Raw genomic sequence first — 26,382 nt, forward strand, 5'->3', positions numbered from 1 at the left:
CTTCTACTTCCAGTCCACCGCAGTCATCCTGGAAAAGCAGGGTGATCGAGCTCCAATCGGTATGGGCCGGGCATCGGACTGCTCACCCCGTCTCCAAGTCTGTCGCTGGGATGGGCGGGTAGTGTAACAGACGCAGTTGGTTGTTATGGCCTGAGTGCCTCTTCAGTAGATATTCCTCATCTTCCAGCTCCAGACCCAGAGCGAGTGCTTGCAAGATCTCGCCTGCCACGCGGAAACACTCCCAGTAGAATTGCGTCATAAAGGCCCGGAATCCAGGCAGTGTGTGCTCTGGGTTGCATTGATTCGGCTGGCTGGGGTTCTCATCGCTGCCATGTCATGACTTTCCTATTACTAGTCAACGCACTATGACTGCGAGGATGCCATCGGTTGATGTCCTTGACTCTAGTAACATGCGTGGGAAGTTGCGGGATTGGCGTTGCCAGGCTTGTCTCACCTTGACATCTGGGACTTCTCTCAGCTGCCTGGCCCGTTCCTGGTTGTTGGTATCGCTGGTCTCCTGCGAGAGTTTCTCCAGTCCGGGCCAAGAATAGCCTCTGTGAACCACCCATCCCTCTGGATGAGGCCCCTGGGGTTTTTCATTTTTGGACAACTCGAAGAAGCGGGCAGACCAGTCGAACGCCTCGTCCAAAAAAGTCTCTGACAGGGAGTGGTTTGTGATGTGCACAACCCCACCTCCCTGCACGCCGCGATGAGATCTTGCGCTACACGCAGCCTGGGAAGTCCAGCGGGAGAAGTCCACGACTGGGATCTTGGTCTGTGCTGATTCAGGCATTGAAGCAATGGTCCACTTCGAGATGAACGAGTGTAAAATGTTTGGCAAAGCAAATCGGCAAGGGCTGGATTTTCGGTGTCGTTAGACTCTGGAGTCCAAGGTTGGGCACAGGGTAATAAAACCCTCGAATTGAAATCTCTGTGTCCCAGAAATGATGCGGTGTTTCATTTCGGTCAGCTGGGCACTATTGTCAATGTGGGCTCCGGGGCCATGCGTGTGTGATGAGAACGGGAGTTGGGCTGCGACTCGTTGCTGTGGCAGGGCGGGTGGAGAATGGGCCCGACTACATCATTCCTTTCGCTCACTCCGATCTGCTTTACACCCAAAGAAAAAATCGTTGGATATCCACATTGAGATCTCAGTGAGACGTATGATTCAATCCTCGAAGTGAGAACTGTCTGATTTGTTTGATCGCGCGCTTTTGCTGACGCTCATCTTACTCGTTTGAGTAGTTTGTTGACACCCGAGTCCAACCCTCGATACCGTACCCAACTCACCGAGAGAAGCATGGGATATTGTGAACACTGAAGAATTGAACCTGCGAAGACAAGAAAGCGACACGGCATTGCAATCCAACATTCTGACAGCCGCCCCGCCCACAAGAATGCGGGCTTCGTGGGGGTTCTGGATCTCGGCCGCATTCCTCTCCTCGGCGGTGGTGTCAACCGAAACAATCCCATTCTCTCCCCCGGAAACCGTCGAGACCAACAAACGCGCCCTTGAGATCCTCAATATCCTGAAACGATCCGACAACTGCCCCGGCGGATATCATGGGTGCTCGAACCTGGGCAACGGGGACGCCTGCTGCAAGCAGGGCACAAACTGTTCGCGCGATGCCGCCGACAACATCGCCTGCTGTCCGACTGGTGCCAAATGCACGGGCAGTCTAACCTCTGCGACCACTGCGACCGGCGCGACCGGCGCAACTGGTAGCAGCTTCATGTTTCCCCAGACGGCCACGGCCACCACGACGGCGCCGGGCGCGGGCTCAGATACCACCGGCTCGACCATGTCCGGAGCATACCCGTTTGTCTATGTGCCGACCTCGTTCGCCAACCCGGCGACTTGCTCCTCCTACTTCTCGCAATGCCAGTCTGAATACCAACAATGCACCGGCGTATTGATGGGTCGCTACGGGGTTACGGTCGGCGGACCAGGTGGTGCGGGGACGACAGTCGAAGCTATAACGGCCTCAACTCAGGCGACCTCCATATGCTCTAGTTTGAGTGTCGACGCGTGCCATGGTCTCCAACTGGGATACTGTGGCACGGTCGAAACGCAGACCGCGGATGCCCACGATGCCAATGGAAACGCTGCCACGCCAGGGCGATCATCGAGTCTTCAGGACCTTGTTCTGGGTCTGGCTGTGGCTGTGGCTGGAATGTTTATATGATTTTATGTGATGCTTTTGTATATTTTTTTTTGTTGTCACATTGGGATCTATGGCCATGTGGAGTAGAGTACCTTTATGAGAATTGAACGAAATTTGCAACTCGACCGGGGCAACCCCGGAATCTTACTTTGCTTATGGACAAAGAAAGATCAAGTAGAAATATCAGAACACCCATGGTTATCATGGTTCTTTATGGTTCTTTATGGCTGGAGTGTAGTTGTATAGTTGATGAGAACGGAAGGGATCGTCTCGCGGGGTCGCCCTGACAGCATACCAGTGAATCAAATCCTGATCAATTACTCCGTATTATTTTATATTTTAGTAGTATTCCCCTTAATTGAATATACAATTCATGCGTATGTTAACTCCGTACCATCTGAGTATCCACGGGCAACATCTGAAACCCAGCCCCCGCCAAAATCCGCCAAATTTAGGCGATTGGAAATCGGGTGGTTGGGTACTGGACTGGAGGCTGGGAGACTCGTGCACCTTCTCTTCTTCTTTTCTTTTCTTCTTTTTCTCTGTTTCTCTCTCTCTCTCTCTCTACATTCCATTGCCTTTTTGACATTCGCATTCCAACTGTCGGTTTTCCGAACTTCGTGATTTACTTCTGTAGATCAGACCGGAGCATACACCGTCCCGTGCGATTCGAGTGTCAGCGCCGATCCCGATCGCAACCAGTACAATCGCCAATCACCAAGAAATCAATCTTTTCAAAAAAGTCACACTGAACATCGCCAACGATCCTTGCGAGCCCTGCCTCGCTCCTCGCCCGCAATGCGGTCCTTTTCCGTGATCTCGCTGCTCTCGGCGCTGACTCTCCTACTGAACCACTCACAAGTGGCTGTCGCAAGTCCCGTCGCCCTGGAAGAAACCGATGTCGAAAAGCGCTGCGCCAAACCTTGCGGCTCTGGTGGCTGGCTTTGCTGTCGTGAGGACGAGACCTGCAGCACCAACAGCGCGAATCAAGCAGTGTGTTCTGGCGGTTCTGGCGGCCAAGGTGATTGGCAGTACTTTACCACCACGTACGTGGTTACTGAGACCGACAAGTCGACGATCACCTCTGTCTGGAGTAGCAGACATGCCCAGACCGCGGCCCCGACACAGACCGGCAGCTGCAAACTCGAGATCGGCGAATCGACGTGTGGAAACGATTGCTGCGATGCTTCATCAACTTGCGAAAATGGCAAGTGTGTTCAGGAAAGCTCTTCGGCTGATGCTTCGGCGACACCTCCAGTGCGGGGGACGAGCAGTGGCATGTCCACCGCGACGGAGACCGCAGCTCCCACCACGACCCGGGGATTCATTGCACCTGTCGGGACAGACGGAGCCGACTTGGTCGGAGCCAAGGCCTCGGACGGTGGTGGAGGCCTGAGCGGCGGTGCCATTGCAGGTATCGTCGTGGGTACCATTGCCGGTGTCTTTCTGTTGCTACTACTGTGTCTCTGCATGTGCTTCAAGGGTTCCTTGGACCGCATCTTGGCTGCCTTGGGCTTCGGCAAACGCCGCAGAAAGGACACTACCTATGTCGAGGAGCGCTACTCCCACCATTCGCATGGCAGTCGACCAGCACCAGGCCGCCGGACGTGGTTCGGCACTCGGCCAGCGGCACCCCCGACAGAGAGCGATGTTAGTGAAAAGAAATCCAAGTGGAGTGGCTTGGCCACCGTCGGGATCATCCTGGGTGCGCTTGCGCTATGCTTGGGGTTGAAGAGACGCCACGACCGAGAGCAAGACCACGACGATGACAAGACCTCTTACACTTACCCGAGCTCATACTATTACTCCGACTACTATACTCAGAGTATGTCTACCCCCAGCAGGAAGCACACCCACGGAGAGAATTTGGCTGACTTCTCCCCAGGCAGCGAAAGTTCAGACAGACGAACGCGAGACACACGACAGTCTCGACGATCACGCACACGATCCCGACGCTGATGATTGACGAGTTCCGCTGAGGTTCTTTGCAAATTGAGCAAACCAACTATGCATCCGATGGCGCCGACTTAATGCGATTCATGTATCATTATGACTCACCCGATGTTGCCCTGCTTTTGGGCTGTGACGATATGGCTTTCTTTTTCGATGTCGATATGAACCTGGTTTGGGTTTGGGGATTATTTGGGATTCTTGGGAGATTTTTCTTCTTCGCCTTTCCGACATGATCGAGGACAGGCGATGTAAATATGAGATATGAAAAAATGGATTTATGATCATTTCAAGGAGGGATTGTTCATGCGCTCTTGGAGATGTTCTTTACATCCATGCCGCCATTTAGATCTGGCTGCAGGAAGCAATGAGCCGCAGCGAACGAGAGATCGGGGCTGGTCTTGCAGACACAATGTGCTCCGTTGGCCAGAATGTGCTGGGCAATCTGCAGACTCGATGCGGAGATCCCCATGTCCCGAGTCCACGCTGAAAAGGATCTGCAGTAGAGGATACAGACAAAATAAGAAAATGAAATAAAACATATATCTGCTATAATTGAATATCACACTCTCTCAGAAGACATTGGTGAAGATGGCCATGGCTGGCAGAGTGTGACGGGGCACACAAAGTGAAGTCTCCCCGCCTTCCGAGCCCGAACTTCTCTTCTCTCTCTCTCTCTCCGCCCAGGCAACACTCATATCCATCCCCTTTGTTTCTGCTTCATCAATGACCGTGGTCACGAGTTGTATCGCCTGACACTGACCGCCTATTTTACTCTATTACTGAAAAAAGCCCCTGCCTTGCGGTGTCGGTCGCTGGCACCTGAGATCCCGACCCTTCGGAGCATTACGAGTCCCCGACCCGACCCCCCATCGCCATGCTTCAAGCGCAGGGCCAACACGTCTTCTCTCATCAGCATCAATACCCCCAGGCTGACCCCTCGTGGCTGCACCAACAGCAACAGCAGCACCACCAGGCCCAGCCACACCCTCACCAGTCGCAGCACGCCTCCCTGGTCGCCCAGCAGCATGCTCAGGCTCAGGCAGCTGCCGCTGCCGCTCAGCAACAACACTACGGTCGCCTGGCTATGACTGGCAATGGTGCTGGGAATCCTGCGCAGGGTGCCGGTGCCGGCGCCATGGGTGGTGAGGGTCTGTCGAACGTCTCGGTCATGGATGGGGGAATCAGCGAGGAGAATCGCAAGGTTTTCATCTGGGTCGCAGAGCTGCTGGACCCGGCTCGTCGGGAGGCAGCCCTCATGGAACTCAGCAAGAAGCGCGAACAAGTCCCGGAACTGGCTCTGGTGATCTGGCACTCCTTCGGTAAGAGTCATTCGGGTGTGCGTGGGATCCTCTGGATCGATGGTTCACTAACGGTCGGCTTCTGGCAGGTGTCATGACGGCCCTTCTTCAAGAAATTATCTCGGTCTACCCGCTCTTGAACCCGTCCCAGCTGACTGCTGCTGCATCGAATCGGGTCTGTAATGCGCTGGCGCTCTTGCAGTGTGTCGCATCCCACAATGAGACCCGTACCCTTTTCCTGAACGGTAAGTCATCCGCTGCGCGCAACTTGATAACCGGATTTCTCGACTGACCACTATCTGCTATAGCTCACATCCCTCTGTTTCTCTATCCTTTCCTCAACACAACCTCCAAGTCTCGACCCTTTGAATACCTTCGTCTTACATCGCTGGGTGTCATCGGAGCGCTGGTGAAGAACGATTCGTCGGATGTGATCAACTTCCTCCTCACCACCGAAATAATCCCACTCTGCCTCCGCATCATGGAGACTGGGTCCGAATTGAGCAAGACTGTCGCCATTTTCATTGTCCAGAAGATTCTCCTCGATGACATTGGTCTGGCGTACATCTGTGCGACCTACGAAAGGTTCTATGCTGTGGGTACTGTTCTCAGCAACATGGTTACCCAGTTGGTGGAGCAACAGACCGTCCGTCTCCTCAAGCACGTTGTGCGCTGCTTCCTTCGGTAGGTTTCGCGACAGTCCGGCTTGTTTCGGATGACCGTATACTAACAACCAATTCAGTCTCAGTGACAACAGCCGGGCCCGAGAGGCTCTGCGACAGTGCCTTCCCGAACCCCTTCGCGACGCCACTTTCTCCTCCGTCCTCCGCGACGATGCCGCTACGAAACGCTGCCTCGCACAGTTGCTCATCAACTTGTCCGACAACGTCTCGGACGGGGCCCCGGCGGCCATGTAACATACGAAAAACGCATCTGTTTCTTTCCTCCCGGGATATCTGATCATTTTACGACATGCATGGGGCTTCTGGCGATTATTGGACACAAGGCGCAACAATTGGGGGTGGACACTTGATGGATCCAACGCATGAGGTAAGCTGTCATCGATGGGAGATCCGCCATTTGTTTTTTCTTCTGTCTGGCTTGTTTCCAACATCTACATCGGGGCAAGTTCGGGACTCCGGTGACCTTCTTGTGGGCATGGGAGGGCAACATCCTTTCTCATGTCTTTTTCTTATTCTTCTTCTTTTCCTTGCTATTCTATTGCATCTTGCTCGTGGGAAAATATGTCTGGTTTTCTGCTTTGCTTTTTCTCTGATACTTTTTCTCTCTTGCTGTCTCTTTTCGCGGTGCTGGCAAGTTGGGTGGCGTGGGTTTTCTGGTCGGCGCTGTTGTTTGATGTGCATTTGCCCTTGACGATCCCCTATTGCTCTGTGTGAGATAGAACTTTGAGCGAGATACCAAGATCCAGGCGTCGTTTCTTCTTTTCTCTCTCTGGCATCGCCAATGGCTTTTACTGTGGATAGTGCTGCGCAAAGGAATGTATACGGTATGGTATAAAATCGAGTCCTTTAGTTTTCATAGTAGCACCCTGGTTCTGGGGGCAATTGATTCAGTGAACGAATCCAATGGATGCCTCCATGGCGATTCATAGAGAATGGGTCGATCGACGGTGAAGCAGCGGAGGCGGCAATTCAAACGCGAATTCCACGTGACCCGACGCGCCTTTCTCTGAGCTCATCTCCCATCGCCTCTTCACCAGGGAAAAAAAAAGTCCACGATTCTCCCTCGGCTCTCTTTTTGGCTCTCTCGTTTTTTATCTCTTCCCATTTGACCCCGAGTGTCACATCCATTGTGCCATTGATCACGACACCAAGTTCCCTTTCAGCCAACTGCCACCGAAATCCCCCTTGACATCGGCCCGTGAAGGTCCCCCCGTCCCGTCGCGATGGGATCGCGAAAGCGCACTCGCTCCGAGGCGGTCGCTGTCCCCGAACAGCCACTCCCGGAGGAACCCGGCTTACTCCAGCGGATCAGGAGCTCCTGGGAGTTTGCGAGCCTTATGCAATACATTGCCATCTTCGGGCCAGTGATGAAGATCGACGAGGAGTTTGAAATCGAGGTATGGTTGTCACATTTAGAAGCTCTAGCCCAGGTTAATGTTTTGTTTGCTCGAACCCGGCTGATACTTTCTTCATCCCTACTGGATATTAGGACTTGGAGGACGAATGCCTCAAGCCTGAACCCTCGCACAAGTTACTGGAGATTGGGTTGTGTCTTCTCAAATGGATCTCATCGCATCGCGGTCTCACGTATGTAGCCTCGCGTGCGCATCTATGATGGTGATCTTGACTGACGCCAACGTCTAATGACAGGTTTGACAACTTCGACGAGTACACCCGCCGTCAGTACAATGCCAAAGCCCCACATGTCCAAAACCCCTTCGGTTATGATGAAGAGCCCCGCAGGTTCTTGGATTTCGATGTCTTTCTGAAGCTGCGCGTCCTTCAACAATTGAGTGTGTGGACGTTCTGGAACGCTGATCGCATCCGCGACAAGATGCCCGAGAAGAAGGAGAACGATCAGACAGAATGGGTAAGTTGGCTCTCTCTTGGACAGAAACGTACCGTGGCGCCCATTGACGGTTTACCAGCGTGTCGAGGAATTTGGCTACGATCGCGAAGGCCGACTTTACTACGTCCTGGATGACAACCGCCTCTACCGACGCACCGACCCTCCCATTCCTGCCCCTCAGCGTCCGAAGAAGAAACCAAAGAGCAGATCGTCGCGAGCCTCGCGCACGTCGAAGCGAACCTCGGGGGCTGTTGCGGCGGAAGAAGACTCCGGCGAGGAAAAAGAGGCCAACAATGGAACAGCCAATGCATTTTCCTCTGAAGAACCGTTCAAGTGGGAATGTTTGGCGGTTACGCTTACGGATTACCAAGAATTCCTTGATACCATCCGAAAATCTAAAGATGCAGATGAGAAGATACTGCGCGATCAAATTGAGGAGCATGTCTTGCCTCTGCTCGAGAAGGCGGAGGAAGCGCAGCAGCGCAAGCGGCTCAAGCGGGAGAAAGAGCTGCTCAACATGCAGCTGATTGCCGGCGCGAAGCGGTCGAGCCGTCTCGCCGCCAAGGAAGAAAAAGAGCGTGCCGATCGTGAGGCTTTCGAGGCAGCTCGCAAGCGGGAGTCCGACCTCGCGGAGGCTCGCAGAGAACAAGCAAAACATCAACAACTTGAAGACGACCGACAATCACGCATGATGACCCGTGAACAGCGCATCAAGGATCGCGAACAGAAGCGGATCCTGCACGAAGCAGAGCTTGAGAGGATCGCTGCGGAACAAGAAAGACTGGAAAGCGGCGAGAGCAGAGCCTCCGCGCGGAACCTCAAAGCTGAGCTGGAGAAATCACAGAAGAATTTGGCAGAACTTACTCAGGATGATGACTGGATCTTCGATTGCTCTGGTTGTGGGGTGCATGGCGAGAATCTGGATGATGGAAGCCATAGCGTTGCTTGCGAGAAGTGCAGCGTCTGGCAGCACAGCAAGTGTCTTGGTATCTCGCAAGAAGATGCGGAGAAGGAGGACTTTCATTTTGTGTGCCGCGACTGCAAGCGAAAAGATGAAGAGGCCAACCTCCCCAAGCTTCCGCCTCTCAGATTCCAGCTCAGTGCCTCTCCGTCTTCTGTTCCCCCGGCAGGCAAGAAACGAAAGATGGAAAACGATGACCACGCCCCGCCGTCACCCGTAAAGAAGACTCATACGGCTCTTTCCAGCGTCCAAGGCGGATTGCTGCCCGGATCGCAGCCTGACCTTCCTCCGCTTGCCCCTGGTCATGGCCCCCCGTACCCTCCATCGCCCGACCGTCGCGCTCATCCCGCAAACCAGACCTCGTTGCCGCCTTCGAGCCCTCCCCGCGTACCTTTCTCTCCTCCAAAGGGCATGAATGGTCTGATGCAGCCCGCCATGGGACAGCACCCCAATCCTGGGCCTGGCCGACCGGCTCTACCGCCGATGCAAGCAACACCGCATCTACCTCCAATCGGGTCTTTTGGCTCCGTGCGGCCTTCATCCTCCCATTCTGGTCAAACCCCGATCCAGAACCGACCGTCCATGTCTCCTACACAAGGCAACCATGATGTCGGCCCTCTGGCAGGATTCCCGCCTTCGGCTCCGGCCGATGGGTCGACACCGCGTCCCTCTTTTGAGAGCCATGCGACTCCTCGCCCTCAGTCTGGACATGGGGCCACTCCCGCGATATCTAGTAACTACCCATCCTTCTCGGCTGCCGCAACCCCCAACGGCAACCACTCCTCGCCTCCGCAAAGCTCCCATGGCATGGGCATGTCAGGGATTAGTCCGATCAAGCATTCTCCTCGGCCCATGACATCTAGTGCTATAGCGGGTGCCCCCGTTCTGCCACCTATTCGCAAACTAGATCCTAGCCCGAAGCTCATGGGCCGTAGCTCGCCGGATGCCCCGATTCCTGCTCCCACGAAATGCATGACCCCTGAACAAGAACAACGACGGCAAAGAGAGAATGTATCGTTGCTGCAGCAGAGCCACGCCTATTCCGGAAATGGACAGCCGAATCTGATGTCGTCGCCATCCCTCAACCGTATCCCTCCTCTGGTTTCAGCGGCGACATCACAGCAGCCTGACCCATCATCGCCCCAGCGCGGGAATGTTCCCAGGCAGTGAATTTTGCAATGAAAAGTCAAGATCGTTCTACGACTATCTTCTGCTTCATTTTTTTTCTCAATTGATTTGACCCAACTCGGGTTGCCGACCTGGATATCACGACAGAGTTAAGTCGGCAAGCCGAATGGCTGCACAAAACCTTAGCTGCGGCATTGTGGTTACCTCATCTGTTCCCTTGACGTTCATTTTGGCTTTCGACCGAATATGGTGGAACCCCTGAGCACGCGGTGGGAGCGAATTATGGGTATCCGGAGTTATTCTCCCTGAAATGAGATCCACCTTCAACGGCCGAGCCAGACGTACAACATTGACAACATTGAGTTGGTGTCTGTGACTGCGAATTCGTTTTTACTGTCGATCAGAAATTAGACGATCTGATCTGTGGCAGGAAAGTATAATTGTGCCTCGTCCAGGAGTGTTTTGTCCGGGTTGGTCTCAAGGTCCCTGTTGCTTACGGCCACCTTTTTTTTTTTTTTTTTTTTTTTTTTTCTTTGCAGCTTGCCTGAAGAGTTGGTGAGCTCTAGGCAGCTTTTGATGATCGGTCGGCGTTTTTCTTTTCTGTGTCTTTTTCTTGTTTTCTCTGCATCAAGATGGATGGACTACTGCGGCGTTTCGAGATGGCCATCCGGGGCGGGGAGTGTTTTGCAAGACCGGTGGGCTGGGACATGTATTTCTAATAGAATTTCATTTGTGAGCTTGTGTTCTTGTGTGATTAGTTGCCTGGTTTGTAGAGCTTAGTGGTTGGTGTTTACATGCCAGGATATGAATAGACTTCAGTATACTCCATAATTGATGTATCATTTTGTGGAAATCCAGTTCAAATCAGTTGTTTTCTAGAGCATGGATCTTACTTTCTACAGCCAGATATTATCTATTATCATGGAGTAAAGTATTTCGTAGGTTCTCTTCTCACTTCCTATTTAGGCAGATATAGATGCCACGCATACAAATCCCGACCTATATCTCCCGCCCATTAATACCGATATCAAGTATTCATTAAGACCCGGGTTTTTCCAATCTAAGCATCTAAGTTGCAATACAAAACAAACTGTATTGTATCCCCAGCCCGAATGCCAATCGACCGATCCAATCCGATCGACAGCCCCTGGCTGTGTTTACAATTGGAATTGGAATTGGGATGTTGGTGGTTAAACACAGACTGCATAAGGCTGCATTTTATATTATTTTGCTTTTATTTGGTTTATCTATGGACTAATTCTTTTTGCATATCCTATCCCTAACTACGTATACTTGGTAGTATGCATGCAGGTACCTACCCATCGAAGCCATATATCAGCACGGCCCGTCGCATGGCCCCTCCTTATTTCCACTGGGTAGTCTCAATTATCAGACTGACAGTAATGACCGTTTAATTCAACCCCCCCCCCCCCCCCCTTTTTTTTTTTTTTTTTTTCCCCTTTCTTTCTTCTTTTTCTTTTCACAAAGAAATGTTATCCGAAGATATGAGCATCGCCAAACTATCGATAAACTAACTTCACCCCGTTAACGCCCGAGCGTCGCACTAGACTAAGGGGATTGGAGAGGTCATAGTGTCATAGTGTAGCATGTAGCATGGGCCATGGAGTGAGCAAAGCAAAGCGGCTCAGCCTCCCCTTTAGACGCGCTCGATCTGCCTGGATCTTCCGAAATTACCGTTATTCCCCACTCCCCCTTTTCTTCCTCCTTCCTTCTTCTTACTATCTACTATGACAGCACAAGAAAAAGGAGGGCGTACCCAAGGCAAAAGACTCAATACGAGAGAATATTCACGAGTCATGTTCTCCCCCCCCCCCCCCCCCTCCTCAGTTCTCATCCCACGGATTCGCATTTGTAGGTGTCATTCCCACCCCCCGTTGTAACCACGGTTCAGATGAGGCGCGAACTCGCCGTGGATCCCCGGCCGGTCCACCCCCAGACGTGTTTGGGTGGGGGTGTTCATCACCCCTCGAGAGAGAAAGAGAAGAAAGATCTCAAGGGATGAGAAGAGGGATCCACTGAGAAGCCCGTTTTTGGTGGATACCCCGTGGTGATTCCATCATTGCATTTTTGTGATTCCTCTAGATCGTGGGCCTTGCCCTAGTTAGGGAGATATGTATAGTTCCACCGTTCTGTCCGTACTGTCCACACTGTCCAATGTATGTAGATTATGTACTCTGTAGCTCATGTATCTCATCATATAGACCAATTTGTATGACATATCCCAGGTTGGTCCAAGCTCCCAGCTCCACTCCTGCAGCTCATCCTGTCTGACCGAGAACGGGGTGGATCTGAAGCCACCTACACTCTCGTGAGTTGGCCCGTCCATTTGTGGGTAATTGGGGCGCTTCCTCCCGTTTTCCTCTTCTTCTTCTTCTTTCCCCCGATCCGCGGATCACCAAGAATTATTCCAAGATTGCCATTTCTGAAGATGATCATGCGTTCGTATGAGTAATTATGTTATTCACTACCCTACCACTATAGGTAGCCATCGGGGACTTTCAAACTTTCGGGGTTAGAAGAAAAAAAAAAGAGATTACAAACATCGCACATAGACCCTACACTCAAGAGCAACCTTGGAAGTAGATCGCCTTTGCATCTCCCCTCTTTAGCCGGTGGACCCGGCAACGATTTGTCACGACACGGGATGGTTCAGCCGAAACTATTGGATTAGATCAGGATAAACGGCTTCGACTAGGCGACTAGGGATAATTGGATTTATTTTTCTCTTCTTATTTTGCCTGTTGTGCAGATGAAGAGAGAAGAAAGGTACTCTCTCCACTCTTATAGTACTTCTGTTGCTTCTGTAGATACTATATACCTAGCAAGATATACACTTTCCTGCTCGCTGTCACCATGAGATCAGCAACGTGGTCCCACGAGGGAATACGAATTTCTCTTTTTTTTTTTTTTTTTTTTAATATGTTAATTATATGATTATCGGACCAGGGGCCAGCACTGGCGTGTGACGGGGAAATGCTTCCTTGGCGCCAGTATACGCGGGTCGAGCCTCTCGTCGTTTTTTTCCTCTCTCGTCTCGTGAGCCAGCGGTACTGGTACAGCAGTCTGTCTAGTGTTAGCTGGCACAGTCACTCTCTTCTGGACGCATTAGGGCTGGTCGGATGTGGCCGTCACATCCTGGGAATCCCCCCTTTCCCCCCTGGACCTCCTTCTCACTCACTGAAAAGCGGGATCGAAGCGCCAGGATTCTCCCACATTATGGCTAATACCCGGCCGGAGGTGTGATAGCACTCTCCACTTCTCGTACTCCACTTTCTCGCTGTGTCTCCGAGGATAGACAGACAGACAGACAGACACACATGCACAAACACAGAGATAGGTATTACAGAGAAGATGCAAGTGTGATGGATTGGCACGAACTCTAAGCTCTCGAACCCGTTGACGATACTTGCCTGGTCAGGAAGAACCTCCCCCCGGGTCTCATTAAGGGATGAGCCCATTCGAAAAAGAAAGAGGGTCTCCAACCGGCGTCGCCGAACCGATGTGCCAGCAGCCAGAACAGGTGACTGGAAGTGTCTGCGGGGGCTAACGCCACGCGTGTGATGATAGGCAGAGAAGAAAAGAGACATGATTGTCAAGTTCCTGGGTGCCCGGATCCTTTCCCGGTCAGGGTACTGTTGACGACAACACCTGGCTCAGGCCGTTACCTCCCCCCTTTTTGTCAGGTTTTGTCTGGTGAATACGGCAGGGCTATATTCGGGCTTACTCGGACAGAGAGCGACAGTACAGTAAGCAGAGTTCTAGCCCGACTTCGGGGACTAATTGACTGCGCCAGGTGAAATTTCCGGGATCTCGATGATGTGATGATGTTATTCCCAGATGATCGTCTCTCTCCCCCGTCATCTCCAGGTTGGTTCTGCTTGGAATTGCCCGTTGCGTCCGCATTGCAGAATGGTCGAGCTGATAAGGCCCTGAGGATGTGAGCATACTCAACATACCCATTCACGCTGAAGCAAACACTCTAAAAGTACAAGCGAGGAACCCTGGAGCATCGCATAGCACCAACACGTGGGCTTTCACTAGAGGCTTGCAGCAGGGATTCGGGGATGCACGTTCGAATAGTCCCCTTCGCCCGAGTGTACAATAAATGACCAAAAAAAAAAAAAAAATTACATAGAACGCAAGAACGCATGAACACACCTGAATCATGATATGATGATCGACGCCCGTTGCCGCGAGTCTTCGCAGCCGGGGTCGTTCGGTAACCGCAGAAGCCAAAAATGAGCCCAAGGCCCCCGGATGAGGCAAGATCCGCTGAGAGAGAGAGAAACCTCGTCAATCAGACGGCGTCGCTTTACTGTACGCCTGCAGGTGATTTCTCTCTGTGCCATTCTGGATTCTGACAGTGGTAGGATACCTTCGGTGGCCCCATCTAGAGACCCGGTTGCCCAATAGTGGCTCTGCCTGGGTTGGTGACAACGGCCCCAGGGGGAGAGAGAGAGTGGAGAAGAAGATCACGTTTGGGAAGGATCCGAATAGATCTACATTATTCATGGTTGTATACACACATCCTCTTGAGATGGGTGGAAAAAAAAAAGAGTTGGGCATCTTCTCTCAGCACTCTCTGTTGGCACTTGGCACTTTCACCGAAGCGTTCACCAGAGACAAGGGTTGCCCACGCCCACACCTCTTTCCACAGTGAACTTGCTTTAGGGTGGCATGGCCCGGCCGATAGCGCGAAGGGGCCCCCTCTTGCTGTGTGTGTCTCCGCGAGGATCGAATGGCAGACCCCGATTTTTGCGTGAATTTCTGTGGTTCACTCCCCCTTCTCCCTCTGGTCTGATTCCCCGGCAAGGGAACGTGGCAGCCCGGGTTTGTACAGATAGGCGTGAGGCTTGCCATGGGTCATAGTCCAGCCACCATGGGTCAAGGCGACTCTTTCTCTATCTCTCTTCTTCTCCCCGAGAATTTTGTTGGGGGAAAAACGGGCGGTAGGATGAGATGACCAGATTTATCCACAGGTGCGTGCATGAACAAGCGAGAGTATCTCACGCCGTTTCTTGTGGCAGGCGAACGGTCGATCACCAAACTCTGACCATTCCTTTTTTTCTTTTCTTTTTTTTCTTTTTGCCCTTCCAGTCACAATCCCTGCAGAAGAGAGGAGGCTCGCTCACAGATGTCGAGGATCATCGACAGACCCCGTCTCTCTGCCGTTCTCATCGGCCAATGCGTTTTGCCAAACATATCCTGCTCCCGTCTGGTTCGCACCAGTCTATGCTTCCTTTCTTTGATCGAGTCCCCGGGGGCTGACGATGATAATTATAGCCTCAATGAGCCTCAAGATGAGGCATTTCTTTCTTTTAGACACATGGACATGGAATGGACGATCAGGGAGGAGGGATCATGAAACACAGATGTTTGACAGTGAGACCGTGGAGAAGGGGTGGTTACCCCCCTTGTTGTCCTGGTCAGCCGACTGAAGTGGCGTGAATTAGTGCGCTCGCCCGATGTCTCTGAACCCTCGACACTCAACCTTCCAGAAGGTCTTGGAAGGGGCTGAGAGAAACAGAGAAAAGAGGGGCTAGTGGAGGGCATCCTTGCTGTCAATCGTGTTCCATTTTGGACCAGAAAAAAAAACTGCAGGGAAGAAATCATTCGGGGCCTGAGCACCCTGGATCGTGAGTCTCCCCGATAGCCTCGCCTTGGCTCACCCACGATTTGGAATTCGGGGAGTCTATACGATGGCAATTTTGGCCGTGCGGAGGGTTCTGAGAACGAGGTTCTCGTTTTTTCTTTCTTTCTTTTTTTTTTTTTTTTGCTGTCCACAAGTCTGTCTGTTAGCAAGTGTGGTTTCCACAGGCATATCTGTTGTCTGCCACTGTTATGTCGGACAGGGTGCTGACAGGCACCCCCTTCTCTCCAGGGCTTGAGCGAGAACAAGAAAACGCATTAAGCTCACGCAGACTGAGCCCCGCCTTCGTCGAGTCAACCACATGGCCATCAGATTCCGTGCGCCTCAATGGGTCCCTAAAGTGGTGTACCACATGGCAACACGAGGTCTGATCTCGGGCTATCCTCTTTCGAGGTCCCCGAAGGGTGGTCTGCATGGTTGCATGGCTGCATGGTCAACAAAGAACGTGTCAAAAATTGAAAGAAAGAAAGAGAAATGCGAAAAGAAAGAAAACGTGGTTTGCTGTTCCTGCGCAAACCATCGGGACCAAAGTCCCATTTAGTGTCGAACACCGGTTCATCCCAGTTGTCCTCACCGCACTTCGAATCTCCCCGACAATGCATCCATCGAAGAAAAGGTGGTTGGACTATGCCTGTTCCGGCAGGGTGCAGAGAGGCTCCTCGTAAGCGCAGCCGCGATGCGTCTGATCCTGTCGTAATCTGAGATTCGAAAAAGACAAAAAAAAAAAGGGGGGGGGGGGGCTGATGGAAGGAATAGGGGCAAATATCGGGGAGATCCCCCCTGCCACCGCTAATCATGGACCATGACAAGGTGTCATGATTCTCTGTGGCGTCTTAACGGGCGACCAGCATCTCACCCCGCGAATGAGAGTTGGAGGCGGGGGGGATCATGTTGGCACTACGTGAGGAACTATCGACATATCGTTCGAGTAGTCCGTGAAGATCCACACAGAGAGAGAGAAGATCAGACTGGATCTTGCCAATCCCCCTCTCTAGACTGGTCAACGGTCCTATTCGTACACTTTTCGATACTTCGGGGACTTTTGAGAGATCGGGGAGGAGACCCTCCGAACGTTAAGTTGGGAAGGGCTCCACATCGCAAGCCGCCTTTTACCTCAAGGAGTTTAGCATCAAAAGTCCCAGTCAACCGCATCATTCCAGGCTCGCCGGATACATCAACCCGGCCAGTGCAAGTACCAACCAGCGTGAGAGTGGCGCTCAATCTGCCAGGCCTGTGAGGTTTGGTGTCGATCAGGAGGATCCGGACTCCACTCAGAACCGTGCAGCCGAAATAGACGGAGTAAAAATAAATTAAAAAAGAATTAAAAAAAAAAGAATAAGCATTTAATCAAATAGTAAAATATATAGAAAAAAAAATCATAGAACAACTGTATCATGAACCACTGGGAGTTCGAGCCGGATGACAACCAGAAAAACCTTGGTTAGGGCTATTTCTCGACATCGCGCATTTCCCGATTCCCCCCGAACAACCCCCCCAAATCTAGAACTACTCCTCAACAGATCCCTCAAAACCATGGTTGAAGGTGTGATGGGCGTTGTGTGGAATATTGCACTATACTGAAACCATGCCATGCTGAGGAATAAAAGAGAGAGTGTGTGTGAAAGAGTCATCCACGGGTTCAGAGCTGGAGCGAGGAAGAGATCTTGGGGAAATGCCGATCCTAGAAGTCGTTGCTTATCTGAGAGGGGTAATTCACTGGACTATGCCTAGAAACTAGTGAGGTAGTGTGATAATGTATTCCTGTTACCTCTAAAGAATGACTAGAGAATGACACCCGTTATGATGTCTTGCAGCTAGGCTTAGCTCCGTGTCTGTGCCCGAGTATGAGATGCCTTGGACAAAGTCAGATTGAATGGTTTCTTGTATCGTTTATAGAGTATATAAATTGAAGATATTTAGATTTTGTATATAAAAAAGGGCATAGAATAGAAAAAAAAAAAACAGAAATGTAATTCAAGTAGATCATGATGTTATTTGACTGCGAGACGTCACCTCATTGCTTTTCCCCGGCGCAGTCGCATCTTCCCCATGCAAGCCCCAAAAACCAACTAGCCGTGCCAGTCCAATCCAATATCTTTTTCTTTTTCTTTTCTTTTTCTGGGGATTTCTGACCATTTAGAATTCATCTTGCCCGGGTTTCTCCCTTTTCCTATTTGCATCCGTCCCATTACATCCCCGTATGCTGTGCAACAGAGGCTCCCTCACGTTGGGGGGAAAGCAAACCATACCTGATGTTGGGACCCTCTTTTTTTAAAAATCTGTTACAATCTGCTTCTTCTTCTAGACTGGGTTCTGCGAAGAAACCCGGCACTCCATATTTGGCACAAAGAAGGATGTGTTTCCGGGGAGAAGGAAATGCAGTCTAGAAAATCCACGATAAAAATAAACCCAAAAAAGAAAAACCGCATAGAATAATAATAATTCAATAATTGAAATAATTAAATAAAATAATAAGAGACAAATGGGAATTCAGCTCGTCAAGCCAATCGTAAAACACCCGGACAAAGAAGGGCGTGCTAGAGGCGTGGAAATAAAAAAAAAATAGAAATTAAACGATTAAATATTTAAATATTTAAATATTCTATTTAATAAAATAAAATCCATGCCACTAACCAGCCCAAGAGAAATAGATCCACGCCGTATTGTATCCAAACCTCCCTACAGTTTCAGCCCAGTTCGTCCCGACATAAAGATCTCCCCCTCGCCCTCTTCACTCTCTTCTGATCTTCACTTTTTCAAGTTCTGGTTGATCCGACTCAGTGGACCTCTTTATCTCTTCACTGCTCTCTATCCTTCCATACTTCTACTACTTTGTTTCTTCTTCTTGTTTGTTCGACTTGTAAAACACCCTTTTCTCTGCTCGTCAATCCAATTGGGTTGGTACCTGCTTGTCTCACCTGTCATCGTCTGCACTGTCTGAGAATTCCGCTCTTTCAGGGGGAGATTCCCTCAAATGCAAGACCGCTTGCAGGGTAGGACAACAGCGGGCAACCCCTCTTCTACTCTTCTTCCACTTCGTTTCTACTTTCGGAAGAACCCTTCTGGCTTTTTCTGAATTAGCCCTCACGACATCTTTTACTCTCTCTCTCTCTTTTTCTGGGGCTATTTTCCGACAATAATCCTCTGAAGCCAAAAAGAAAAAAAAATTAAAGAGAGGAAAAGGACAAAAAGCAACAATGGCAGCTATGGCAAGAGCCATTCCTCCTTCTCCTCCTCAGTCTGCGGATGGTGATCGAGCTATGGAAGAGCCTTTCGAAGGCTGTGGCATGTATCCTTCTTCATATGTGCCAAATGATGGAATGGATTCTGTCAAAATGAACGGCGAGGAGTTTACGAATTGCAGTCAGCCCCCGTCGATGGTGAGTATGCCTATCCTGATGATATTCCAGTCCAGCCCTAACATATCCTCAGATCTATGGTTCTCCCACCTCCTTTTACCCACCCAACGACTTTCCTCAGACAATCTCGAACCCATGTGTAAGTATTTCTTGCTGATCTGACAGGGTATTCCAAATTGATGGTGATGATGATGATGACTGACCGTTTCCCCTGCACAGATGGTGATGCCCGGCCCTCAGGTCAACACGCCGCCTCCGGCGGCTGACGAAGGCATTGTCCCCTTCCAGCTGGGATCACCCAAGTCGACATCATCGCCGCGGCGGCGTCGGGCTCCTGTGCCCAAGGCCAAGCTCGACCGATCCCCACGGGAACGACGGGCGCGGGCTCGGAGACAAGTCTCCGACGGAGGTCTCAAGGGCCAGGTGATTAACGGCCCGCTGAGTGAGCTGACCAAGCACATGCACAATGTCCCCCTCCGGGATATGGAGGCCTGGGTGCGCCGACCCTATGTGGAACGCATGCGCGAGGTGAACGAGAAGGGCAAGGTCTCGCGGCCCATGAACTCGTTCATGTTGTATCGGTCAGCCTACGCCGAGCGCACCAAGAGCCTCTTGAGCCACACCAACCACCAAAAGGTCTCGTGTGCGGCGGGCCAGAGCTGGAGAATGGAGCCGCAACATATCCGCGACAAGTATGAGATCTTAGCCAAGATCGAGCGTGACACCCACGCTGTGGCACACCCGGACTACAAGTTCACGCCGAACAAGGGCCCGGCCATCTCCAGAAAGAAGGTAAGCACGGATGAGGGTACGCCCTCGGGGTCTGTCGTCGATGCCGGCAGTCCAACAGACTGGGAGGGCAGTGAATATGCCTCGGGGTCGACCCCGGCACCTTCATTCCTGCACAACCGCTCGCAGAGCTTCGACGTCGACCGCATGTACGGCAGCCGGTCCTCCACCCCCTTTGACGGACCCGACCCGGTCTTTGCCCCTGGCAACTACCTCAGCTCGTCCTGGCATGCCAGCTACCATAGCCATAGCGTGCACCCCGCCGCCCTGCACGGTGTAGGCCCCCACATTGAGGACGTGCACTTCCGCCGGCCCAGCCCTCTGCAACAAGACTTGCAGTACGGCTCCTCGTCCAGCACTCTGGCCGCGCTCCCCGGCGGCACGCACCACGAGCTGCTCGAACACCAGCTCACAGATTCGCTGCCGGGCGGCATCACCGAAGGCGGCCACATGGACCCCCAGCTCCTCAGCTACGAAAGCGGCCCGGCCGGACAGCCCGTCGGTCCCGCCGCCTTCCCTAACGGACTCCCCACCCACCCGGTATGGGCCGACGAGTCCGCTGGCCATTGCTACCTGACCACATCGGCACCGTCGGTCACCTCAAGCCCGGCTCCGTACCACCATCCCCACATGGGATCCGCCTACCTGCCCAGCATGCAGCCGGCGGATGCCCGGGACTCTTCGTGGGACTTGCAGCAGCACCACCAGAACCATGAGCTCGAGCCTTGGCTCGAACCCCATACATTGAGCTGCTGAGTAACTCCCATCATGAGAACACACATTAATTCGATGATGCCCTTCCACGACCAACAGACGAGACATGACACACAAAGCGCAGTAATGTCCATTGGAGCTCGGAGTCGAGCTCCGAGAGTGGCTGACCGACATCGCGGTGCTGGGTTCCTGGCTGAGCTGGGTATCGAGATTGTCGGCCATGCCGATAGGTTTCTTTCGTTTCTTTCTCACAAGGAAAGAACCCAAGGAGGAATTTGGAGTTTGTTTGAGGGGTCTGTAGGCTACTTGAAGGAGGATTTTTCTTGTTCTACTTCTTTCCTTCTGTCTGCTTTTTATCCTGCTTTTTTTTGTCCTGTCAAATTTGTTGTTTTCGTGTCTATCTCCTCTTTGTGTGAATTCCCCCGGGGCAGTTTGTCTCTTGCCGGAGTGCTGGATCGGTGTCTGGTGTTTTGGGGGAGGGAAAGATGTTAGATTTCTGTTATGTTAAAGAGAGGCGGGCGGTAATCTGCTCTTAATGCACAATTGGTTTATTTCTGCAAAACAAAAGAGAAAGAAAGAAAAGAAATTCCTCGCGTGCAAATACTTGAGACAGGTACAGTTTGAGCAGCGATACCCCCGTTTGCCCTAAGTCCGACCAAAACCTCACCGCTTTTGCCCCGGCCACCGCCTTTCTGTTGATTCCCCGAGACTCTTCGACTCCATCGTTCGATCTTCAAGACTCCTTGGCGCAAGCGATTGACCCTGGTTACGATCAATTTCTTTCATTTTCAGCTATCATTCTTGTTAAAAAGAAGCCTCGTGTCAATCCACCAACTCGCTCTCCTCAATTCCTTTAAAGGGATCAGATCACCCCACTTCTCCGACCCCTCCATCCCTCATCCATCGCTATCCGATACACATACACAATCCATCGATCAAGATGTCGATTCCCAACGAAGCCTTGCAGAAGGTGAGTTCGTCTCCGTCAGATTCAGCAGTATTGGGAAGATCAGTGGAGACATTGCTTCGCAGCGGAAGAGCGAGAGTGGCTGTCGAATGAAGAATGAAGAATGGCGACTGAACAAGCATAACTAACCATACAATCTCTGCAGCTCCTCCAGGAGATTGAGTCTCGCGCCATTTCCTCGCAGCAGCAGATGCAACTCACCAAGGCGCACATGACCGCCAAGCAGCGCGACATCCGCATGCTGCAGCTGACGTCAAAGGAGCTGTCCGAGTTGCCGTCCGAGACGCCGGTGTACGAGGGTGTTGGCAAGATGTAAGCTTTCAATTCTCTTTTTTTTTTTTCTATTTGTCATGCCATCCATGGTCTCTTTTCATTCCCCCATCGTTCGGTATATCAGTGGGAAGCTCATCTCTGACTTCTCTCTGTGTGCATTCTGCAGGTTCGTCAACGTCCCCATCGACGCTGTCAACAAGCGCCTTACGAGTGAGAGATCCGAGGCAAGCTCTGAGATCAACAATCTGGAAAAGAAACTGCATTACCACGAGACTACCCACAAGAACAGCCGCGACAACCTCGAGCAGATTTTGAAGTCGGGGGGTAAGGCGTGAGAGCAGGTTAGCCTGGCAACAACAGAAAAAAAAAGGACGATGCTTTGAGAGAATGAGAGGGTTCCTGGTGGAGACTCGTTATATGCCCGGGATGTCTGTGGCCTGGCACGTGCGTGTGTGCTGTTTGAACTCCTGTCGAACTTGCGACACAACTGGAGAGTGGATCAGGCACACACTGATATACTCGTGTCCCCGGATCGGGAGAATCAAGTGTCTCCTTGATGCGCCCCCGAAGAGACAGTCAAAAGGTCACAGAAGTGCAGGCCCTTGTTCGGCATCGATCTCCCGGTAGCTTAGGAAGGCGGAATGGGAAGTATACTAGCAACATGGATACCCAGGAGTTTATATGGTCATGGACTCGAGTTTCTACACAATGAATTCAATTTCTATTCAATGCGGGACTTTGGGATTTCTTAACCTGTGGGGCTGATAAGCTTATCGTGCCGCAGCTGTTATGGTGGGATAGATCTATGGAATGCGATGGCATTGAGTAGTTGGTTCTGCGATGTAGATATTTTTGAAGTGGTAATCCTGTGGATGACTCAAATTATTCGTGTAGAAACGAAACAGGTTGATTTATTATCCGTGGATGGTATCTATATACCGTTGAGGAATACAGTATGAGCATATCTAGGAACAGCGATAAGACAATCCCTTTATTTTTATAATCTTTATTCCTCATTATGCTATATAATTTATATCTTTTACTATCATATTAAAAAAAAAAAAGGTTTAAATTGACAAACGCCCCTCCCACCGAGCGCCATTGGCGTCATGCTTGCGTTGGCTGCCGACCCAAACGAAGATGTTCCACCGATATGATCCAAAATGACGTGTCTGGAGCAACCCAGCCGTGGAACACTATTTTATTTATTCTTTTCCTTTTTTCTATTCTATTGCCGAGACATGATGATCGCTGTTAGGGCTGGACTCTCGTAAAATTCTAGTAACTGTGCGAGATAGCCTCGGATGCATTCCCGTTGACATCGAGCCGCCCGCAAGTCTATGTATATATATATATATATATAGCTCGTTTTCCGATAGAAAGGAAAAAAAAGGAAAAGTCGGTGGGCATGTGGTTCAAACACAACCCTGCAAGCACCCCGAAGTCGTACTTTTGAGAGCCGGCCCTTGTGGAGTTCCGCATAGTTCATGGATATCCGGAAACCTGGAATGCGCGACCTGGGGCACCTCCGGCGATTCGCTTTGAGGCCGATCATATCGTGGCTTCCAGCGGAGTTTTACTGCACGAGGATCGGCGGTCGAAGTACAGTTTTTATGCAATCTTCAGTTAGCGTGAATGCAGGCGGTTGGCACCTGCCATATTCTGGCGCTTGTCGTAGATACTGCCATGCACAGGAATTTTTGAAAAATCAATCATTCAAAAGGACTCGGCGTACGAGTGAAGTGATTGGCAAAGAAAGACCAAAAAAAAAAAAAAAAAAAAAAAAATTGATCGGGTCAGATATTGTATCAGGTGTAGAGTGCATGTGCCATGGGTCATCCGCGGGACCACCCGCTGGATCCATGGTACTTGAGATGGACAGCAGTATGCACCGCGGGAAATATTGATCCCTTTGGGAGTTGCAGTATTGCTACCCAAGCGCCGGGCATATCAAACAGGGTCTTGAGGGTTTCGAGTTTCAGATGTGTAAGGCACAGCTAATTCGAGTGCCAGATCGTCTCGGGTGTGTTTCAGATGGCGCTTTTTTGTTATTTTTGTCATTGTTCGAATTGTCGAGAGCTCACACGCGCTGGGAAATGAGAGGTTCGACGATCAGTTATTTTCGAAGTGAGCGCTTGCGGTTCTCAATCATTCGCAATAAGGCAAGGAATCTGTCTGTTAGGCACTCTCCCTCGTGTAAGTCTTGCGTTGGACTGCCAAGTGGGGGCCCTGTCGCTGGGACGCTTGAGCATGGAAATGAAAAGAAAAAAGAGAAGTCAGAAATGGGGGGAGGGAGAGAAGAAGAAGAAGAAGAAGAATGGTGACAGACAGAAGAAAGAGTTGAGGCTGGCGGTGGCTAAGTCGAAGAATCAGGTCAAGATATAAGCTGATGGCCGATCTTGAGGCTGAAGTGCCCAAAGTACTGTATAGGCGCTGTGTATTCATGGTGTTCGGAGTAATATATTCAGAGTAATATTCCTATATTCATAGTAACATAGTAACCGGTATTTTAATATTTTAATCTCGATGCCCCCCGTCTTTTCTTTTCTCACCCAGCCCCTCCCCCTCTTTCAGCCGATCACTCTACTGTGAGATATTGGCCCCTCTTTTCTTTTGATATTTTCTTCTTTCTTTCTTACTCTCTTACTCTCCCCCTTTCTTACTTTTCTCTTTTGTGCTCCCAGCACTCAAGTGCTTAGGCCCCCGCCTCTTATCAGGGCTCGACACACACCCCCACATCCTGCCTCTGTTATCCTCGCCCAAAAATGGTCCAGGAAATCTTGATCGACTCGGACGACTCAGGTTACTCCGAGACCGACCTTTCCATCCGCGGTCCACGCCGACACACCTCGTTCCGCCGACGATCAGTGTCGCGCCGCCGCCCAGAACAGTTTCTCTCGCCCGAGAGACAGGGCACGCGCGTAGTGCGATCGGCGTCGACCGGCGGACGACGGCCCCGCGAGCGCGAGCAGCCGACCGTGATGATCATCAACGACCAGCAGCAGCGCAACGCCCACGACCAGCAGCAACGCAGCGTCAACAAGCCGCGGCGGGTGCAGCAGCGAGTGGTGGAGCAGGACTCCGAGGACGAGTACGTGCATTCGCCGCGGCGCCACCGTGCCGTGAGCGGCGTCACACGCACTCCATCGCCCTACCATCGCGACCAGGAGCTCGTACTGGGACAGCGTTTCCTCGAAAAGAGCGACCACCGCCATGAGCTGGAGCTCTGGAAACACCAGCAGGAGATCGAGCGGCTGGAGCGCGAGCTAGATCGACACCGTGAGCGGGCGGAGCCCCGCGACTGGCGTGAGTCGCGGGCCCTGCGCGAAGAGGAGGAGTGGTACGAGGAGGAGATCAATGCGCGACTGCGTCGTCTGGAGCGGCTGGATCGCAAGAACCGCACTGACGAGGATCGGCGCCAGGCCGAGTACCGGCTCAAGATCGAGCGGTTCGAAGAGGCCGAGAGGGAGGCTGCCGAGAAAGAAGAAGTCAAGGCCAAATTGCGTGACGAAAAGCTCAAGGAGCTGCAACGCCAGAAGGAGGCCGATGAGGAGCGCGACAGAATCAAAAAGGAGATCAAAGAAGAGAAGCTGAAACAGCTGCAGCGCGAGCGTGAGGAGGAGGAAGAGCGCGAGAAGATGAAGAAGGAGATCCGCGATGAAGAGGCCCGCAAGGCACTCGAGGCGGAGGAGGAGAAGAAAAAGGCTCTTCTGGCCAAGGCCGCTGCCGTCGAGGAGTGGAAGCTGGAACAAGAGCGCAAGAAGCAGGAGGAGAGGGAAGAGGCCGAGAAGAGGGACAAGGAGTTCCGCGAGCGACTCCGTATCGAGTTCGGCTACACCGAGGAGGAGATCGATGCATTCCTCAAGAAGAAGAGGAAGGACGAAAAGAAAGATGAGAAGGACGACAGAAAGGACGACGATGCGAAGATGACTTGGATCAAGGTATGGAGCCCGCCATTATCCCACGCTGACCGTGACTGAGCTTTGACTGACGGCTATCCAGGTCCATCGCAAGCACCTGCTCCCAGAGACCCTGATTGCCTACAGTATTCCGTGGGACTGGGACGAGGTAAGAACTGCTTATACATAGCTTCATATACCTTGTTGTTTCTGGATCCCTCAATGCTGACCCCTGGGCTTTTGTATTTAGCGTGACAGCAACTATATCATCATCAAGCGGTGGATCACCGAGGACTTCCAAGAAGAACTCTTCTCCCACTCCCGGCGCCTGCGCGAGGGCAAGGTTCTGACCCAAACCTCCAGCTCGCTGACCGAGCTCAAAGTCAACGACCGCAACAAGGACAAGATGTACCTCATCCGGAAGAAGAGTCCTAGCCGGCGCCTGCGCATCTTCTAAGATGCGGGAATGGGTCACCAGAGTTTGGATATATTGTGATTCATCTCCCCTCGTATATTCATTTTGTTGTTGTTGTTGTTGTTGTTGTTGTTGTTGTTGTTTATTTTTATTTTGTTTTGCGATGAGAGCCAGATTTTTGTTTGACAAATTTTTAAGTTGAGATGTTGTTCTTGTTTTTTATTCTTTCAATGGCTACCACGATGCCTGTGGTATACA

At 51.6% G+C, this 26,382-nt stretch overlaps 8 protein-coding genes across 8 annotated transcripts; 7 read left to right on the forward strand and 1 right to left on the reverse strand.

The window, feature by feature from the left end:
- Positions 1 to 82: 82 nt before the first annotated feature.
- NUU61_007917 (thymine dioxygenase) lies at positions 83 to 793 on the reverse strand (the record flags this gene model as incomplete). The annotated part of the gene is made up of 2 exons (XM_056658442.1): positions 83 to 326; positions 402 to 793. The coding sequence occupies 2 exons, from the start codon at positions 791 to 793 to the stop codon at positions 83 to 85; spliced, it is 636 nt and encodes a 211-aa protein (XP_056508735.1).
- A 604-nt stretch (positions 794 to 1,397) lies between these two features.
- NUU61_007918 (uncharacterized protein) lies at positions 1,398 to 2,186 on the forward strand (the record flags this gene model as incomplete). Its single annotated transcript, XM_056658443.1, has 1 exon — positions 1,398 to 2,186. One exon carries the CDS (start codon positions 1,398 to 1,400, stop codon positions 2,184 to 2,186), a length of 789 nt encoding a protein of 262 aa, XP_056508736.1.
- A 777-nt stretch (positions 2,187 to 2,963) lies between these two features.
- Positions 2,964 to 4,131, forward strand: NUU61_007919 (uncharacterized protein; the record flags this gene model as incomplete). Its single annotated transcript, XM_056658444.1, has 2 exons — positions 2,964 to 3,990; positions 4,055 to 4,131. The coding sequence occupies 2 exons, from the start codon at positions 2,964 to 2,966 to the stop codon at positions 4,129 to 4,131; spliced, it is 1,104 nt and encodes a 367-aa protein (XP_056508737.1).
- Positions 4,132 to 4,992: 861 nt separating this feature from the next.
- On the forward strand, positions 4,993 to 6,333 carry NUU61_007920 (Rcd1-like cell differentiation family protein; the record flags this gene model as incomplete). The annotated part of the gene is made up of 4 exons (XM_056658445.1): positions 4,993 to 5,437; positions 5,506 to 5,661; positions 5,725 to 6,100; positions 6,159 to 6,333. The coding sequence occupies 4 exons, from the start codon at positions 4,993 to 4,995 to the stop codon at positions 6,331 to 6,333; spliced, it is 1,152 nt and encodes a 383-aa protein (XP_056508738.1).
- A 989-nt stretch (positions 6,334 to 7,322) lies between these two features.
- On the forward strand, positions 7,323 to 10,079 carry NUU61_007921 (putative PHD finger domain protein; the record flags this gene model as incomplete). The annotated part of the gene is made up of 4 exons (XM_056658446.1): positions 7,323 to 7,496; positions 7,589 to 7,686; positions 7,750 to 7,969; positions 8,028 to 10,079. The coding sequence occupies 4 exons, from the start codon at positions 7,323 to 7,325 to the stop codon at positions 10,077 to 10,079; spliced, it is 2,544 nt and encodes an 847-aa protein (XP_056508739.1).
- An 8,826-nt stretch (positions 10,080 to 18,905) lies between these two features.
- NUU61_007922 (HMG-box domain-containing protein) lies at positions 18,906 to 20,612 on the forward strand (the record flags this gene model as incomplete). The annotated part of the gene is made up of 3 exons (XM_056658447.1): positions 18,906 to 19,088; positions 19,141 to 19,206; positions 19,287 to 20,612. The coding sequence occupies 3 exons, from the start codon at positions 18,906 to 18,908 to the stop codon at positions 20,610 to 20,612; spliced, it is 1,575 nt and encodes a 524-aa protein (XP_056508740.1).
- Positions 20,613 to 21,510: 898 nt separating this feature from the next.
- NUU61_007923 (putative prefoldin subunit 1) lies at positions 21,511 to 22,145 on the forward strand (the record flags this gene model as incomplete). The annotated part of the gene is made up of 3 exons (XM_056658448.1): positions 21,511 to 21,540; positions 21,683 to 21,849; positions 21,977 to 22,145. The coding sequence occupies 3 exons, from the start codon at positions 21,511 to 21,513 to the stop codon at positions 22,143 to 22,145; spliced, it is 366 nt and encodes a 121-aa protein (XP_056508741.1).
- A 2,430-nt stretch (positions 22,146 to 24,575) lies between these two features.
- Positions 24,576 to 26,166, forward strand: NUU61_007924 (uncharacterized protein; the record flags this gene model as incomplete). Its single annotated transcript, XM_056658449.1, has 3 exons — positions 24,576 to 25,751; positions 25,813 to 25,878; positions 25,960 to 26,166. The coding sequence occupies 3 exons, from the start codon at positions 24,576 to 24,578 to the stop codon at positions 26,164 to 26,166; spliced, it is 1,449 nt and encodes a 482-aa protein (XP_056508742.1).
- Between the last annotated feature and the right edge of the window lie 216 nt (positions 26,167 to 26,382).

This window comes from Penicillium alfredii (assembly GCF_028826965.1).
Source record: "Penicillium alfredii strain IBT 34128 chromosome Unknown utg000010l_segment0_segment0, whole genome shotgun sequence".
Taxonomy (NCBI): Eukaryota; Fungi; Ascomycota; class Eurotiomycetes; order Eurotiales; family Aspergillaceae; genus Penicillium; species Penicillium alfredii.